Source organism: Prionailurus bengalensis, chromosome C1 (genome assembly GCF_016509475.1).
Source record: "Prionailurus bengalensis isolate Pbe53 chromosome C1, Fcat_Pben_1.1_paternal_pri, whole genome shotgun sequence".
Taxonomy (NCBI): domain Eukaryota; kingdom Metazoa; phylum Chordata; class Mammalia; order Carnivora; family Felidae; genus Prionailurus; species Prionailurus bengalensis.
The window spans coordinates 194249713-194265154 of NC_057345.1; the positions used below are offsets into that span (position 1 = coordinate 194249713).

General features: G+C 42.8%; 1 protein-coding gene across 3 annotated transcripts in view; it reads left to right on the forward strand.

Annotated features, from left to right (window-relative positions):
* The window catches only part of CCNYL1 (cyclin Y like 1), a 36164-nt gene extending 26118 nt beyond the window's left edge, over positions 1-10046 (forward strand). Inside the window, exons 6-10 of one of the 3 annotated variants that reach the window (XM_043577639.1) lie at positions 318-369; positions 1195-1314; positions 5023-5189; positions 8418-8580; positions 9755-10046. In XM_043577639.1, coding sequence (XP_043433574.1) covers positions 318-369; positions 1195-1314; positions 5023-5189; positions 8418-8580; positions 9755-9871 — 619 coding nt within the window. In that variant the 3' untranslated portion in view covers positions 9872-10046. The remainder of the gene's footprint in view (positions 1-317; positions 370-1194; positions 1315-5022; positions 5190-8417; positions 8581-9754) is intronic. The other 2 variants (XM_043577640.1, XM_043577641.1) reach the window with 2 other exon arrangements.
* Positions 10047-15442: the final 5396 nt, after the last annotated feature.

The window sequence follows — 15442 nt, forward strand, 5'->3', positions numbered from 1 at the left end:
AATGTTTTTCTGTGTTCCAGTGTGTGGTTAGAGAAGTGAAAATATATTGGCTTCGGTAGCGTTGCCGGCTAGGGAAAGTCGGTGTTAAAGGCAACTCTGGCTTGGGCTGGTCATTGTAGGAAAGATTTCACAGAACTTGATGTGTTGAGTAAAAAGAGGTCAGGAAACCCTCTTAAGGCCAGAATACAAAAGAGTTTATAAAACTGTTTGCTTTGTTGAAGGTTAAGCTTCTTCCACTCCCCTCTCTACTCCCAGCAGATATATTACTAAGATATTAATTCCTGAATTAATTTTTTAAATGCATTCTTATTTTATAGAGATGCAAATAGATCCTTGGATATTTTTGATGAGAGATCACATCCACTCACAGTAAGTGTCAGTTTTATTGAAGTTGTATTTTTCTCTCATGCAGTTGTGTTTATTTCATGCTGATTTGATTTGATATTAATTGCTAAAAGAAAATTACTCACTCCAGCTTGAAGTCAGACTCATCTTTAGTCTTCTTCCCTACCCCATGTTGTGTCATCATTTTACAAAAGGAATGTTGTAGAAGGGATATGAAAGAGTAAGAACGGATTTGCTGCTTTGTCTAATTAGTGAGCCAAAGTGAGTAAACGTACCCAAATAACAGAAAATAGACCTTTTTAAAAGCTAATCTTCAGTAACATCAGACTGTATATATTTGTAAATAAACCTAATGAGTATGTTATGATCTCTGTGAAGAAAATCACTTAAAATAACAGTTTTAAAAGTCACTTTCTCAGGTGCTCTACGGCCACAGGTGGCTGGTGACTGTTGCATAGGTCAGCACACACTTAGTGCCTTGTGGTTACAGGAAACTGAAAATGGTGTTTCAAAGTTGACTGCAGAGAAGTATGACTTGTCTGAACAACCAGACTCCTGAGCCTAAAAATAGTTTGCATTTGGTTAGATTGCTGTGGGGGGAAAGTAGGAAGGAACACATAACAGATTTTCTGAGGTCGTGCCTGTATTTTTCTTTAATGAATGGTGGTGAGTATTGAAGCACTGTGGTATTTTAAGATCCCATTGTTTATATTCAAAAGACTGAAAGACATGTCACGCAATCAAAATTACTCTAAGGGGCACGTGGGCGCAAGTAAAGACTGCTATATTACGGGCACTTAGGTATTTTTCTTTGACAGATATTTACACTGCATTTTCTTCTTCTTTCAGCGAGAAAAAGTTCCAGAGGAGTACTTTAAGCATGATCCTGAACACAAATTTATTTACAGATTTGTTCGTACTCTTTTCAGTGCTGCACAGCTAACAGCCGAATGTGCAATAGTAACTTTGGTAAGATATTTCTTCTTTCCTAAAGCATCTTTAGAAATTTCTATCTTGCGCACAGGGTATGGTCCTGGTTTTCACATAAAAGTAGGTTCCTGAAATGATCATCAGAAATTTATTAGGAGAAACCTATTGAAAGTCACATACACACATTCGAGTTTAATATAATTTGAGTTTGAGAATAATCATTATTCTTTAAAATGTTGCCATTGCTTTTCTCATCACAAAACAATTGCTATTAAAGGCAGCAGGAGCGATTTCTGGTTTCTCCCTCCATACCTCAGGACACAGATGCACACACAGCACACACATGTTCACACACAGAGGGTGTGCTGGTGGGCGTGGGTAGGATGGGGGCAGTCACAAAACCATCTGGTCCACAGGCAGGCACTCATTCAGTGTAGGTCTCAGCCGAGTCCCAGATTATTTCAGTATTCCCCAGACAGTTCTGACGTGGGTCCTGATTGAGAACTATCGCCTTCAGTTGTCTGTTCCTTGGACGATGGGTGTTAATCCATCCCTGGTGTCCTCTCGCGCCTGCCTGTGAAGTTGCCCAGGGTTATAGTGCCAGAAGGACTCAGAAAGGCTTTGTTGTTAGTCAGCCTGCTAAGCTACAGCTGTGTAAGGGACCTTTGTGTTCTTCATACAGATTCCTGTGATAAGATTTTATCATTTGAAAAATACACTCTATTTAAGTGAGAGGTGGTTGGGATTATTTTTACTCCTCCCTACAGCAGACCTATAGTGGAGGCTTACCCGCATGGTCTGTAGGGAAAGAATACTTAGGTCAATGCCTGCACTCCCTTCCTATCCAGTTAGAATTCAGGAGAGGAGGCTTATGCTTTTGAAGAGAGATCCCTCTGTGGGCACTCAATCAGACAGGCCTTTTCAGTGAACTATAAACCATTTGGAGTGCTTAGCCCATGCTGGAGAGGGGCAGCAGTGGTACTTGCATCTGAAGAGCCAGGTGATGCAGGAAGGAGAATATCTGGAATGGAAGAAGGGGAATTCTGTGTTAGGTTAAGTGTGACATTACCGTGAGACAGCAGAGTGATCTTGTCTGGTCATCACTGGAATAGATGGAATCGAGCATAAATCTGAGCTCTAGAGGTAGGGAATTAAGAGTAGTAGAGAAAAGTGTAGACTAAAAAGTGGATAGAAGCTAGACCTGGAAGGACTAACAACATATGAGGGACGGGTCCTCAGAGGAGCGGCTAGAGTGATAGGAGAGAGAATAATAGTGGTAGGACCAGGAGAGAATAATAAAAGAGATGCCAAGATGAGAGGTTCAGTTCAAGGAGAGCGTGGTCCAGGTGCCAAATGCTGCCAATCAGTTGCTCATTCCATACCCACTGGATACCTCATCACTATTCCCAGTGTTGGAGGTAGAGGAGACAACAGGTTGAATAAAGGTCTTGCCTTTTATATGGCTTATATTCCAGTGAGGAAGAGAGAAGTGTGTGTTTTTTTCAAGTGAGCGTTAACCTAAACATTTCAGGCAGTGGTAAATACCAAGAGAAAGCAGGGTACAGTGATTGGAGGGGTTGCCATATTAGACTGATCGGAACAGCCTCTTTAAAGAAGTAGCGCTTGAACCGTGACCAAACTAAACTGGGGAAGATGATGAGCAAGACTCTGAGATGGGAACACATCTTGCGTGTTCAGGGAACAGCAAGTGTCCACTGGTCAGAGTGAGGAGTGAGGGGAAGAACATGGGAGATGAGGTCACAGAAGGGCAGTGCCGTATCTCATGGGGTCTTAAGGCTTACAGGCTGTGGGAAGAAGGTAAATTGTTATTTGTTTGGTGGGAAGCCTTTAGCAGATCTTCCCCCAGGGGTATGAAGTGTTCTTAATTTAAGAGGCTGTCCTGGCTGCTCTGGGGAGAATAGACTGTAGCGATAGTCAGCGTGGAGGCAGAGAGGTCAGGAGGCTGTGACAGTGATACAGCTGAGGAGTGACAAATAGAATAGAAATCAGCCAGATTACCAATGAGGGTAGAGATAACAAAAATTGCCAATGGATTGGAGCAGGATTAACTTAAGGGAGGTTTGGGCCCCAGCAAGTAGGTGAATGGCAGTACCCTTTGGGTTATTGGGCAAGGCTGAGGGAGTAGACAGTTGGGGTGAAGAGCTCTGGTTTCTATGTGTGAAAGCACCAGTAACCTCCTGAGTGACAGGGGCAGGGGGGCATACTGCCCAGGGTTAAGACAATGGGAGATGAGAAGCCAGCAGGGGGCATTTTCCCATGAGCAAAACTGAAGGAAGCTTTGTGCTGGGGGGCGGGGAAGGGCAGGTTAGGCTGAGGGCAATGTAAATACATTCACATTGGGGGAAATCTCTGGCAAAGAGGGAAACATTCTTCAAGAAGAGGGAATTGTGAGATGGGATCACGGAAAAAAGAGTTCACTTCAGTGAGAAGAAACCTCCCTTCCACTGACACTGTAGAGCCGGGGGCATGAATGATTGGGCAGGTTCCAAGTTTGCCAGGGAAGGTGATAGGAAATCAAGACATTGCCAGTGTCCTACACATGCCTCTCATTATTCCCGTAAAGTAGAGAGTGAACCTTGTTGTAAGCAAGGGTCGTTCTTAGGACACCTGAGAATGCTGGGTTTTGGGGGTCGGGAGCAGGATTTCACTAAGAACATGTAGTGTTCAAGAACCACTTGTTTTTGAAAACACAGTTGAGTTTGGACAATATTGCAAATCTGAGCTGGCAATCTGACAACCTTCAGACAGTAAACATAACTCTAAAATTGGACTTTTCTTCTTGTCAGATGGCACCCTTCTTCTTCAGAGCACCCTTTGAAGTAACGAATCCTAGCTTAGCTCTGTAATGTCTACTCAGCTGCTCACTCCACCCCGGTCTTTGCAGACTGGGCATTTGATACACAGTAAAAGAAATCATGAAATCACCTCATAGGCGGCTTTAGAGAAGCCCCAGTGATCTAGAACCTGGCAGCTGTGAGCCCTTTAAAACCAACAGAATTGAGTACGCTGTAGGTTGTGTAAGACAGGGTGAATTATCACGAAGGGATAATAGGGATGTGAAGGAGAGGGGCCAGGAGGACTGTCCTTTGTATGTGCCTATGTTCCCGTAACAGACACTAAATAGGGGATTACTCGACAGTTGGAAAGACTGGCCCAGGCACACCTGTTGCTACTTCCTGTCCTGCTGTGCCATGCAGCAGCCACTGGGAGGCTCTCTTGACCACCAGTTTTTATCTCCAGGCTCATGCCGCCAAAGGACTGCTTGTGAAAAGGGGAAGGCAAACATGTGCTCAGTATCACCAGGGTTTTACATATTCAAGTATTTGTACATTACCATGTAACCACCAGCCAGCTTTGGTACACAGCACATGGTAGGTCATCAGGTTTATTGAACGGCTTGAATCTACAATCGGTTGTACTGAATCTTTTCCCTTTATGAATGGGAAGGTTAATAGCCCAGTGCCTGTCTTCAGGATGCCCTTTGCTGAGGCGTCCAGTCATTCCTGTGACCAAAACTGGGCTGGAAATCCGCAGGGGCAGAGTAGGCAACAAGTATCCGACCTACAACTGTGACCTGGCCTCTGGCTTTGGCTGGCGGAGCAAAGTCTTTGTAGAACCTAAGACTAAAAGGCATGTCAAAAACAGATGAAATCTGTCATTCCTAACAGTTCTTATCACAGCACTTAAACTGAACTAAAATGAAAGACCAGTGCTCTACTTTTGCAGGTTTACTTAGAAAGGCTTTTAACTTATGCTGAGATCGACATTTGTCCCACTAACTGGAAAAGAATTGTTTTGGGAGCCATTCTTCTTGCCTCCAAGGTTTGGGACGATCAGGCTGTATGGAATGTGGACTACTGCCAGATCCTCAAGGACATTACAGTTGAGGACATGTGAGTTTGTAAGGTTTTGGTGAACTTTCTAACCATTTTTCAGTGCCCCCTTTGCTCCGGTAAAGTTTACATTTTAAGAATATTTTTAAAGGTTACGTTGTGCAGACAACTGCAATAGGCATTAAAATTACATACTATCTGGCTATGGTATAACAATTCATATTTCCCCATCATTAATTGATAGGTCTTGATGTGTTACTTGTAATAATCTCCTTGGTAAATTGAGGTGTATTTTTCTGGTGGTTTTTGGCATACATTTTACAGGCTTACTATCAACACAGTACAATACATATCTTCATGGCTTTCTTCAACCTGCCTACGCGTTCCGGCCCATCTTTAAGAGGCATATGTCTGGCCTTTGAGATAAATGTTTGGCCACTGTTAAGGCCTTAGGGCCTCTAGACTATAGAGAGGTTATACCTCACCCTGACTCAGCTTTTGCTGGTCTTTCCTTTTTATCTCAAGTTCTGTTGTTACAGAAACCATGGTACAAAAGTAGCCACATGTATGTTCTTCTGCCTCCTCCCCTCCTAGGTGTATTGCTCCTGTTTAAAAATAGCTCTGAAGAAGTTAGGGAGCTCCTGTTTCTCTGGCATCCCTGGGACATCACCTGCTGCCCATCCCATTGAAGAGTCTCTGGGGCACTCAGCAACCACAGTAGTGCCTCGTGGGGCTTTCGATTAATCCTGAGGGTGCCCCCCACAGATGACATGTGAACATGGGAGTGAAGTGCCAAACTCAACGAGGGCTTTCGATTTGGCCACCCTGGCTTTTGTGAAGGGCCCCGAGGATGGTAGGCAGAATGAGCCAGAGAGGGATTCGCAGTAGACTCTCGGAGTGCCCCCCTGAGAGTGAACATGTCTTTGTGGGTGGCATTGGAGAAGATGTGGAAGAACATGTCTTGATTATACAGAACAGCATAGGAAGATTAAGATCTTGGCAGGCAGTGGCAAGTTTGTTTTTGTTACCTTTCCCTGTTGTTCTAGATAAGATCGTCATTCAGAATTACCAAAGTGCATATTTACAGCTGAAGTGAGGGTACTTCTGACTAGGAGAAGGGACCAGTCACTGTCGGTTGCAGTCAGAATGGCTTTTGAGAACAGCGTGGACGGAGTGGGTGTGGACATACTGCTTGCGGCCCCAGTAGCAAATGGTGTAATGGCAAATAATGGAGTTGAAATGAATAAAAGTGGTTTGGGAAGTTGCAGAAGCTAAAGAGACTTTGATCACCACTGTTGTCAGTCTTCAAGCTCTGGTCCCTTAAAGGAAGAAAAACGTGTAGTCCTGAACGCTAGCCCTGCCATGGCGGCAGCTGAGAACCCGTGTTGAAGCTGACTGGGCCTCTGATTCCAGTGAGAACATCAGAGCCCTCTGGGAAGTGTGGGAGCTCGTAAGAGCGAGTTCCAGGAGCAGTGGTGGCAGTGTCTAGCCACAGGAAGACTCGTTGTAAACAAGTTTTTTACACGATCAGAGAAGCACCAGGAGCTATGTTTATAATAGGTTGTTTTGTTTACGGTCTTTGGAAACTGGAAAGTATCACAACGAAGTGTTTAATACACATTTGTGTTGTCCCCCTGCTGTTGCCTTCAATGTGTAATGGTCTCATTTTGAGTCTCAATTGAAAAATCGCTGTCTATCCACTTTTTCTTCGCACTTTCTAGCATCCACGCTTTAGAATATATTCCCTTCAAAAGAGTAAGTTAAACTGAGCAGCTGCTCTTCAGAAAATTTGCTGTGCCCGTAAATGGTGTGCTATTCAGCCATCTAGCTATTTAAAACACAACCCAGAAGACGCATATCCTATAGGCATAATGCTTTTCTTCGGTGATTAAACCTTGATTATAGACATGTTAATCCTATGAAGTACTGTATTTCTACACAATTAAAATGTATTAGTGGAGGAAATATAAAAGGGATAGTGAAGTGCATTTATTCCTGTAGTAAATTAAGTCCTGATTAGCTCATTATCAAAACATTATCTGATTTACATTTCTATAGACTTGCAGCCATATGAACAGGAAATTAAATTTGGAAGTAGGTTCGATTGGGTTTAAAATTCAACAAACGAGCACCTCATCTCTTCTGTTCATATTCTGAATGTTCTCCATACAGGAGAGCATCAGGCATTTGTTGATCTGTCCAGTGGATTAAAATATTAAAACCGAGAAACCAAATAGGTTATAAAATTAGCCTCTTGCGTTTTTTTCAGGTGTTTGCCATTTTTATGTATTTCCCTAAAAGGATTACTGTGAACATGGTAAAATTTTAATTTATTAAATATTTGGCAAGAAAGCTGTAAAGTCACGTGTAGCAGAGGACTGCTCCCAACACTTTCCTTTCCTGTTTTATTGAACTCGCCCCAGGCGGCTGTGTTCACACTCTGTTCTGACAGGGGGTGGTGACACATCTTGGGGTTGCATTCCCAACATGAGACATGCTGTTGGAGTCCAGTGCTCTATCAGAGGTCCTATCGTAAAGTGAGTTGTCTAGCCATGACATCTCTTTGATCGTTCTGCCTGTCAGAGTTTAAAAAGTACATCCTGTCCTGTCATAGTGACAGTCTCTTGCCCTAGTAAGACTAAGGTGAACAGAAACTTACATTTATGAATGCCCTTTGGCATAGTCCCATGCACTGGGGGAGGGGATTCCCTTTTCCATCGAATGTAGCTTATTTATTTATTTATTTATTTGAGATGAATCCTTGTTGCTTCAAGAGTTTTTCCCCCTCAGAGATAATAGCAGTGGCTCTCGATGGATCCATTTGTTGCCGTGGTGATGTGCCCACTCCTTTTGTTGGCGCGTCTCTACTTCAATAAGCCCCTTCCTGTTATCGGCCCGGTGAAAATGTCTGCAAGTTCTTCAGAGCTAATAAACAGCACACATCACTCCTTTCATCTGATCACTATAGTGGGGCCTTGTGAGTGAGCGTGGAGCATGAATCGTACAGCTGCACTAATGGAACTCTGAAGAATGAGCCCCTGAGTCAGCAGCAGGAGTGCATAAGAGGGCCATAACCTCTTCCCCCTTGTCCCAAACTCAAAGTGCTGGGATGCAGAAAGGACCACAAATAGCTGTACCTTGTTGGAGCATTAGTGTATTAATCCAGCCAGGGAGCCTTTATTTGTTTCAAAACAGAATTTAGAGCTCCCCTAGTAGCTCAGAATGATAGTTTTGAAGATAGCCCAGTTGACTAAAATTGTCCTGTGTTGGTTTTGTCTCTTCCCCCAGGAATGAGATGGAAAGGCATTTTTTGGAGCTACTTCAGTTTAATATTAATGTTCCCGCCAGTGTTTATGCCAAATACTACTTTGACCTTCGCTCCTTAGCAGATGACAACAACTTGAATTTTCTGTTTGCTCCTCTTAGCAAAGAAAGAGCACAGAACCTAGAGGTAAGGCTGTGAAGTCATCAGTCAGGCTTTTCTGTCAGCCACCAAAAAACCCACGTCTGTGGCTAAATCTCATTCAGCAGTGATTCGCAAAACGGAAAGCTTTTCAATAAACACATCGAAGAGCTTATTCACCCTTTGGCAGCATTTTTCCGGTGTCTTTTATGATTTATATAAAGGCCTCACATCATTTCAAAGAAGTATATAGGTATCTCTTCTGTGACCGTAATTCAGAATATCTTAAATCAGATTTAACCTGTTCTTAATGGTTTTCCATTTGATCCATTTGAACCTCTACCCTTCCATATAACCGTTCGTGAATAATGTATGGTTGTATCCCTAATCATGTCTACATACATAATCGACTCACTGCTCTTAACTGTCTTTTACTCAGTTTGCAAATTCATGCTGGTGTTTTCTATAGATAGCACAGTTCAATCCCATGAGTTTATTAAGCATAGCATTAGTGGCTCACCTGAGAGACCTGTACTTAGACTGTATATCGCGTGTTTCCAGTACTGGTGTAGGGCTTTTAATGGAAATGGTAACATACCGGAGACAAACTAGCACGTATGCCTTATGACTGTTGGTGAGCGTACAGCAGAAGTAGTCACAACTGAAATTTCAAACACATTTACAATGGACACTTTTGGGGGTACCTTGGGTGGCACTTTGCAATCAGGTATTTTCTGCCCTGGTTGATATGCAAGTGAAACAGCCCTCTTCGGCACTTCAGGCGTTAGACCTCCTGCCTTCCAATCAAGTCCAGCACGTGTCTGCCCTGGGAGAATTTGCTGAGGGTATGTGATAATCACTGCAGACTGGAAAGACGTTGACTAGCTGAGAAAATGCTGATTTTTGCCCAGGTCCATGTTCATTATGTTGAAGGAGCAAGTGTGGTGCTGTTAGGAGCCTGTCACAATACGTTTCACATCTTTGGAACCCAGTTTTTAAATTCTTCTTTGCCCCAAGGATCAATCATAGCCTCTTAAGGATTTTACCTTAGTGAATTGACAGGAAGGAGCATCCCCAGAATCTGGGAGCATAGACCCCAGCTCTCCAAGGTAGCAGTAACTGTGAAGTATCTGAAGGAGTGTGGCTGTGTGGCTTACCAATGATGCTTTTTTTTAAGGTTTTTTGTTTTTAAATTGTTCTTGTGTTCTGTTTGACTTTCCAGGCCATTTCCAGATTGTGTGAAGACAAATACAAAGACTTGTGCAGAGCTGCTATGAGAAGGTCTTTCAGCGCTGATAATTTCATTGGTATTCAGCGCTCTAATGCCATCCTCTCTTAAGGGAGGAAGGAGGGGTTGTAACATCACGAACCCCTCACCTACAAGGACTGGAGAAATACCACCTCTCCTGCTCAAAAACCAGCAAAGTTAGTATTTTCATCTAAAAGAAAGTCAAGAGACTCGTGGACCGCAAGGATTATGCTCATAGGAAAGAATGGAACTTGTCAATGCAACACACTCGTTTGTCCTTTTTAATGTAAACAGAGTTACAAAAACCACTCCAAAGCAAAAGCTCCAACCCACACACAGATATTTGCTTACTATGTAGGCTTATAGCTGTGAGCTAAGTGAGGTTTTAAAATTTTTAGACAAGACACTAACTACATAACTTTTATGTTTTTCTATTTTTCTTGCCCCTCCCTCACACTGCTGCATATTTCTTTAGAATCAATGCAGTATTATCATTAAAACACGGGACTCCTAACAACTCATAAAGCCACTTAGGAACAGACTGTAGCGTTGTGAGGTATCGAAGGGTTCTTCCTCCCTACTTTATCATTGAAGCTGCTGGTCGTTATTGGCAATCAGTTTAAACCAAAAAGCTGCCAAATAACACCTGTCGTTCAAATTCTTTGCAAGCACTACTTATTAGCATTATTAGTATGTTTGGGATCATAAACAAGAGAAAGTACGTTATCGATTATCTACTTCTGTTGGGTCCACGCTGCATTTCTTGTGAACTATAATGGTGCTTCTCATTTTCTGACGATTTTCCTCTTTGTTAAATGCAAAGACGTTAAATGCAAATCGTCTTTGTTAAATGCAAAGACGATTTTCCTCTTTGTTAAATGTATTAAAATATATTTTCATAATTCCAACCAACATGGTGGTCCAGTGGTAACAAGCAGGTAGTGAAATAGAAGGTGTCCTGAAAATCTTATTGCAACTTTCAGCTTAAATACGGTATGCTTGGGCCCTCCAGGGCCCTGCTGAAGTATAAATGCCACAGACTTACAAAATATCACTTGAAAGTTTAATTACGTTTCTAGTAAACTTCTGTAGTTTTGTAAATTTTAAATATTAAGCTTTTAATTTCAGTTTTTTGTTTCAGCCCCTCTTGAAGATGGCAAACATTGGCTGAAGCAAAAACTTAAAACTAGAAGTTTAATATTTAAAATTTACAAAACTAGTTAAGTTTACAAGAAATACCTAAACTTTTAAATGGTGTTTTGTCAGTTTGTAGCATTTATACTTCCACAGGTATCAAAGCTTAAAGTTGCACTAAGACTTTAAAGATACCTTGTACCTTCATAGACATGCCCTCCCCTTTGAAAGTAGTCCTTTGCAGGGCTGTGCCGTTTACCTGCTTTGATCACCTGAGTTTCTTTTTTCTAGATTTGGTAAGGATTATGAAGAGCAACGGTAATTCACATGTAATAAACTGAAAGGAATTGGACTCTAATAGTAGTGATATGAAAGTAGGGGATAGGAAACCGCTTTTCTATCCTACGTGTTAACCTGGCTGGAGATGTCTCGTTTCAAGTCCTGCTATTTAAGAGGAACCCTCACCTCAGGCTTTAAAGGGCAGGGAGTTAAGAAATCAATCTTCTAAGACATTGGTAATGATGTCACCTAAACTTGAAATGTTAAAAAAGAAAAAAAAAGATTCGTGTTCTTAACCACGTGAGATCTTTCTCCTACCTTCTCAAATGTAATCCTAGGAATTTTGCCTGTAAACACAGCATTTCTGGGCCAGGAATACTTTCTCTCAGTATAGCAAGGCTTCATATTCTATTGAGTGCTGCAGGTTCCATCATTTTTAAAGGACAGAGACATAAATGATAAATAACAGTATATAAAATATTACAATCTACCACCTCAAAAAAATGTTTTGTGGAGTTCGGAGCTTGGAGATTCAAGTATTGATTAGTCTTATTTTGAAAAGAATGCTACAACGTATGTGGTTTTTCTTCCTCATGTTTATATTAAAAGAAAAGCTAATAAACTCTATTTTAATTAAAATATGGCTAGTGTGTAACATTCAGTTCACATAGTATTCTAACTGAAATGCTTTCAGTCAGCTCTAATAGTAGGGTCTTAAAGCATTTTCAAACTGACCATTCATGATGGGTTTGCTCCTTGCCTCTGGTTCCAGTGTAGTCATGTCTTTCTTTGGCTTCTGCCCTTTTGGACCTGCAGGTAGTTTGGTACATTTAAAACCGCTGGCCATTGTGCTCGGAGGCACAGTGCAGTAGATGGCATCTTTCAACGGTTCATTATTGTGCCAAGAGGGAAAAAAGCACACTGAGAGATTCGGTAGAATATACCAGAGAGAAAGGAATTACAGGAATACTGTAGAATCAGAATGTGAGCTATATGAGGATCTCCAGCAGTTTTGAAAACCTGGAGGCTGGTTGGAAAGGGGAGCCTGGGCGCCTCAGCTGGTCGAGTGTCCTACTCATGGTTTCAGCTCAGGTCATGATCTCACAGTTCATGAGACTGAGCCCCCTGTCAGGCTCTGTACTATCAGCAGAATCTTGGGATTCTCTCTCTCCCTTTCTCTCTGTCCCTCCCCCACTCACGTGCTCTTTCTCTCAAATAAAAACTTAAAAAAACAAAACAGAAAAGAAAATGGAAGCACAGGAACATTGCTATAAAAAGAAAAACCACCCACATATTTTGACTTTAATATGCTATCTTCAAACTTAACATTTCAGTGAGAAATATGCCAAATCTCCATAAGGTGTCTGTAAAACTAAGACCCTGCGGCACCTGGGTGGCTCAGTCGGTTAAGCCTCCAACTTCGGCTTAGGTCATGATCTCACGGTTTGAGTTCGAGCCCCGTGTGGGGCTCTGTGCTGACAGCTCAGAGCCTGGAGCCTGCTTTGGATTCTGTGTCTCCCCCTCGCTCTGCCCCATGCTCATGCTCTCTCAATTAAAAAAAAAAAAAAAAAAAAAAAAAAGTTAAAAACTAAGACCCTGTCCACTCGAGCAATGCTCAGTAAACTGAGAGTCTGGCCGTATTCTCTTCCACCTTCATTCATTACCGAAGGTCACATCATCAGCTAATCACTTTGTTCTTGAGAAACTGCTGGTGAGGATAAATGATCTGATTTCATTTAAAAGGGAATTCTGTCTCAAAACACTATTAAGACTGTCTCCCCTTTACTATGCCAGCCACTAAGCAGAAATGCTGACACGAGGGGTCAGATGTTAAAGTCTGGCGGGGGGAGGAACACTGTGTAAGACTAGCTTCAAGAACAAGCTGGTAGCAGGAGAACCACAAATTACTCTCTCCCCTTTGGTTTTAATTCTAGGTGGCAATATAGCCATTGTGATAAAGGAGAAGTCAAGTCAACTTAGGGTAAAGATAATAAACATCACTGAAAGCTGGTAGGTTCTCTGACAAATGTTGCAGGGTCTGGAAACCAGTTGCTAATGGGGTAGTACCTATGGCAGTTTTCTCAGGGTTTTATACCTGGGAAGGGTTACATCGAACCATCTCGTCTCATTTATCTTCCATTTTAGTTTTTCTCAGTGAAATTTTAACTCTGATCTATTGTGAACTGAGCCTTTAAGTATTCTTTCCTTTACAAGGAAAAGACAAAGGTCTGAAATCTATGTTTGAACCAAATGAAATTGCCATCTCTGGAGGTAAAAAAAAAAAAAAATGCTTGCCTATCAGCAGTTTCATATGGTTCATTCTAAGATTCTTCGGGCCCAGTGCTTCTGGTTAAAGAGAAACTCTCCCTGCTGTATCGGATTCCATCACGACCTTTTCTTTGACATTTACGCTGAATGTGCCCCATATGCTCATACATTACTGAAATCCAACACCACTTAATCTTGGTTTTGTAACAGTGTGAGGTTCATCTCTTGGTTTAGTTTTCCTGTATGTATAAATACTACTTGATTTAAAGGAAAAACATGCTGAAGCCAGTATTCACAGGAAAATAATTCCCTCTGTATTCAGGTTATACAATGTTTTTTGGAAAAGTTGAGCTACAGCATAGAAGTTAGCTAAACTGGTCTTTCATCACCGAAACTTCTCTCTGGTCACACGTAAAACGACTACAGCTCTTCCCTCAACCAGAGGCTGCATCCTGGAGCGTGGAGCTGCTTGGAAAAGCGCTCGGCAGCCGGCAGCCTCTCCCAGGTAAGCGCTCGTTTCTCTGCCGAATCTAGATTACACGCAGCATCTAGCAAGTTAAGGACCTGATTGCCTGAAGTCTTAGCCACGTGCTGACCTGGTTGGCCAGACACTGTGCCGGCAAGAAAGCAGATCTGGGAAGCCTTCGGCAAGGCCTGTTCCTGAGGTACACGGGTGTGGTCGGTTTGGTTTCTGAGGCAGTTTCCACTACCCTGTCTTTAATGGGTTTGGCACATGAGCCAACACGTACTTAATAGGATACGAATTTTAAGAATATCTGTGGTTTAGCATTTATAGGGTGCAGAAAGAACTAAGTGAAATAGTACAGAAATGAGGAATCTCAAATCAAATGAAAGAAGGTTAACGTTCTTTTAAGGGGCAACAGGTTAGGTGGTAATGATGGGAACTGCTGCGGAGGGAACCACGTCCTCTGAGGGGGGTAGAGAAACTCAGTGATTGCCTCCGGACCTAAAGTCCTCAGGAAGGTTTCCATAGCGTCTACTTCAAGACCGAAAGTCACTCTGCTAGCTTTTCCTTAAAACACCTATTCCTTCCTCCTCTTACCCTTCTCAGTTCTACTAAGCTTGTCTTCTGGCACCCAGACGGGGCCCCCCTGATCTCACTGTGGGGGGAGAGTCTTCCAAGGCAGAGCTTCAGTGTGTGCACCTCCCGCCGCTGGTGAGGGTCCTCCCTCAGCAAGACCATCTCCCCGCTCCACCTCTGCTAGTGCCCAGTGTGGTAGTGCGTGACGTCAGTTACTACTGTGACCTATTTCTAAAGCATTTTCATCAGGTTCCAGAAAATACAGGACTGTGGGGCTCCCAGGCCGAACCGGCCCCTTGTAAGCTCCTACAGTCACCCACCGGAGCCCTCCCCGGGTTCCCCAAAGCAGCTCCCCACACGCTGCCTTTGTTGACTCCCCTGCCCTGCCCCCAACCCAAGATGGATCTCCTCACTCCAGGTAGCATCCCCACCTTCCAGCTCCAAGACTCATTTCAGCTGGCATTAGGAACGGGCCCCTCACTTCCTGACGTAACCCCCCTCGTCTCATGGAGGGGATTCCATTCCACCTTTTTAACACCAGCCGTCTACATCCCCCCCACCCCTTGTTCTTCAAAACTGCTTCGTCTACCCAGTGTGAGGATGGGGCGATTACTCAGTCCTTTACTTGCCCTATTATTTATCAGGATACAGTCCCCAGACCACCTACCTCTCATCAGCTGAAAGCGCCTATGAAAAATGAAGCTTCTCTAAATGCAATGTGGAATCCTGTATTGGATCCTGGAATAGATAAAGAACATTAGTGGAAAATCTGGTGAGATCCAAATGAAGTCTGGAGTTAATGGTAACGTGCCAGTGTTGACTTCTTCGTTTTGACAGTGACCTTTGATGACATGTTAGCATTAGGGCAAAATGATTAAGGGGTATACAGGAACTGGATTATCTTTGCAAATTTTCTATAAAGTCCAAAATAAAGTTTT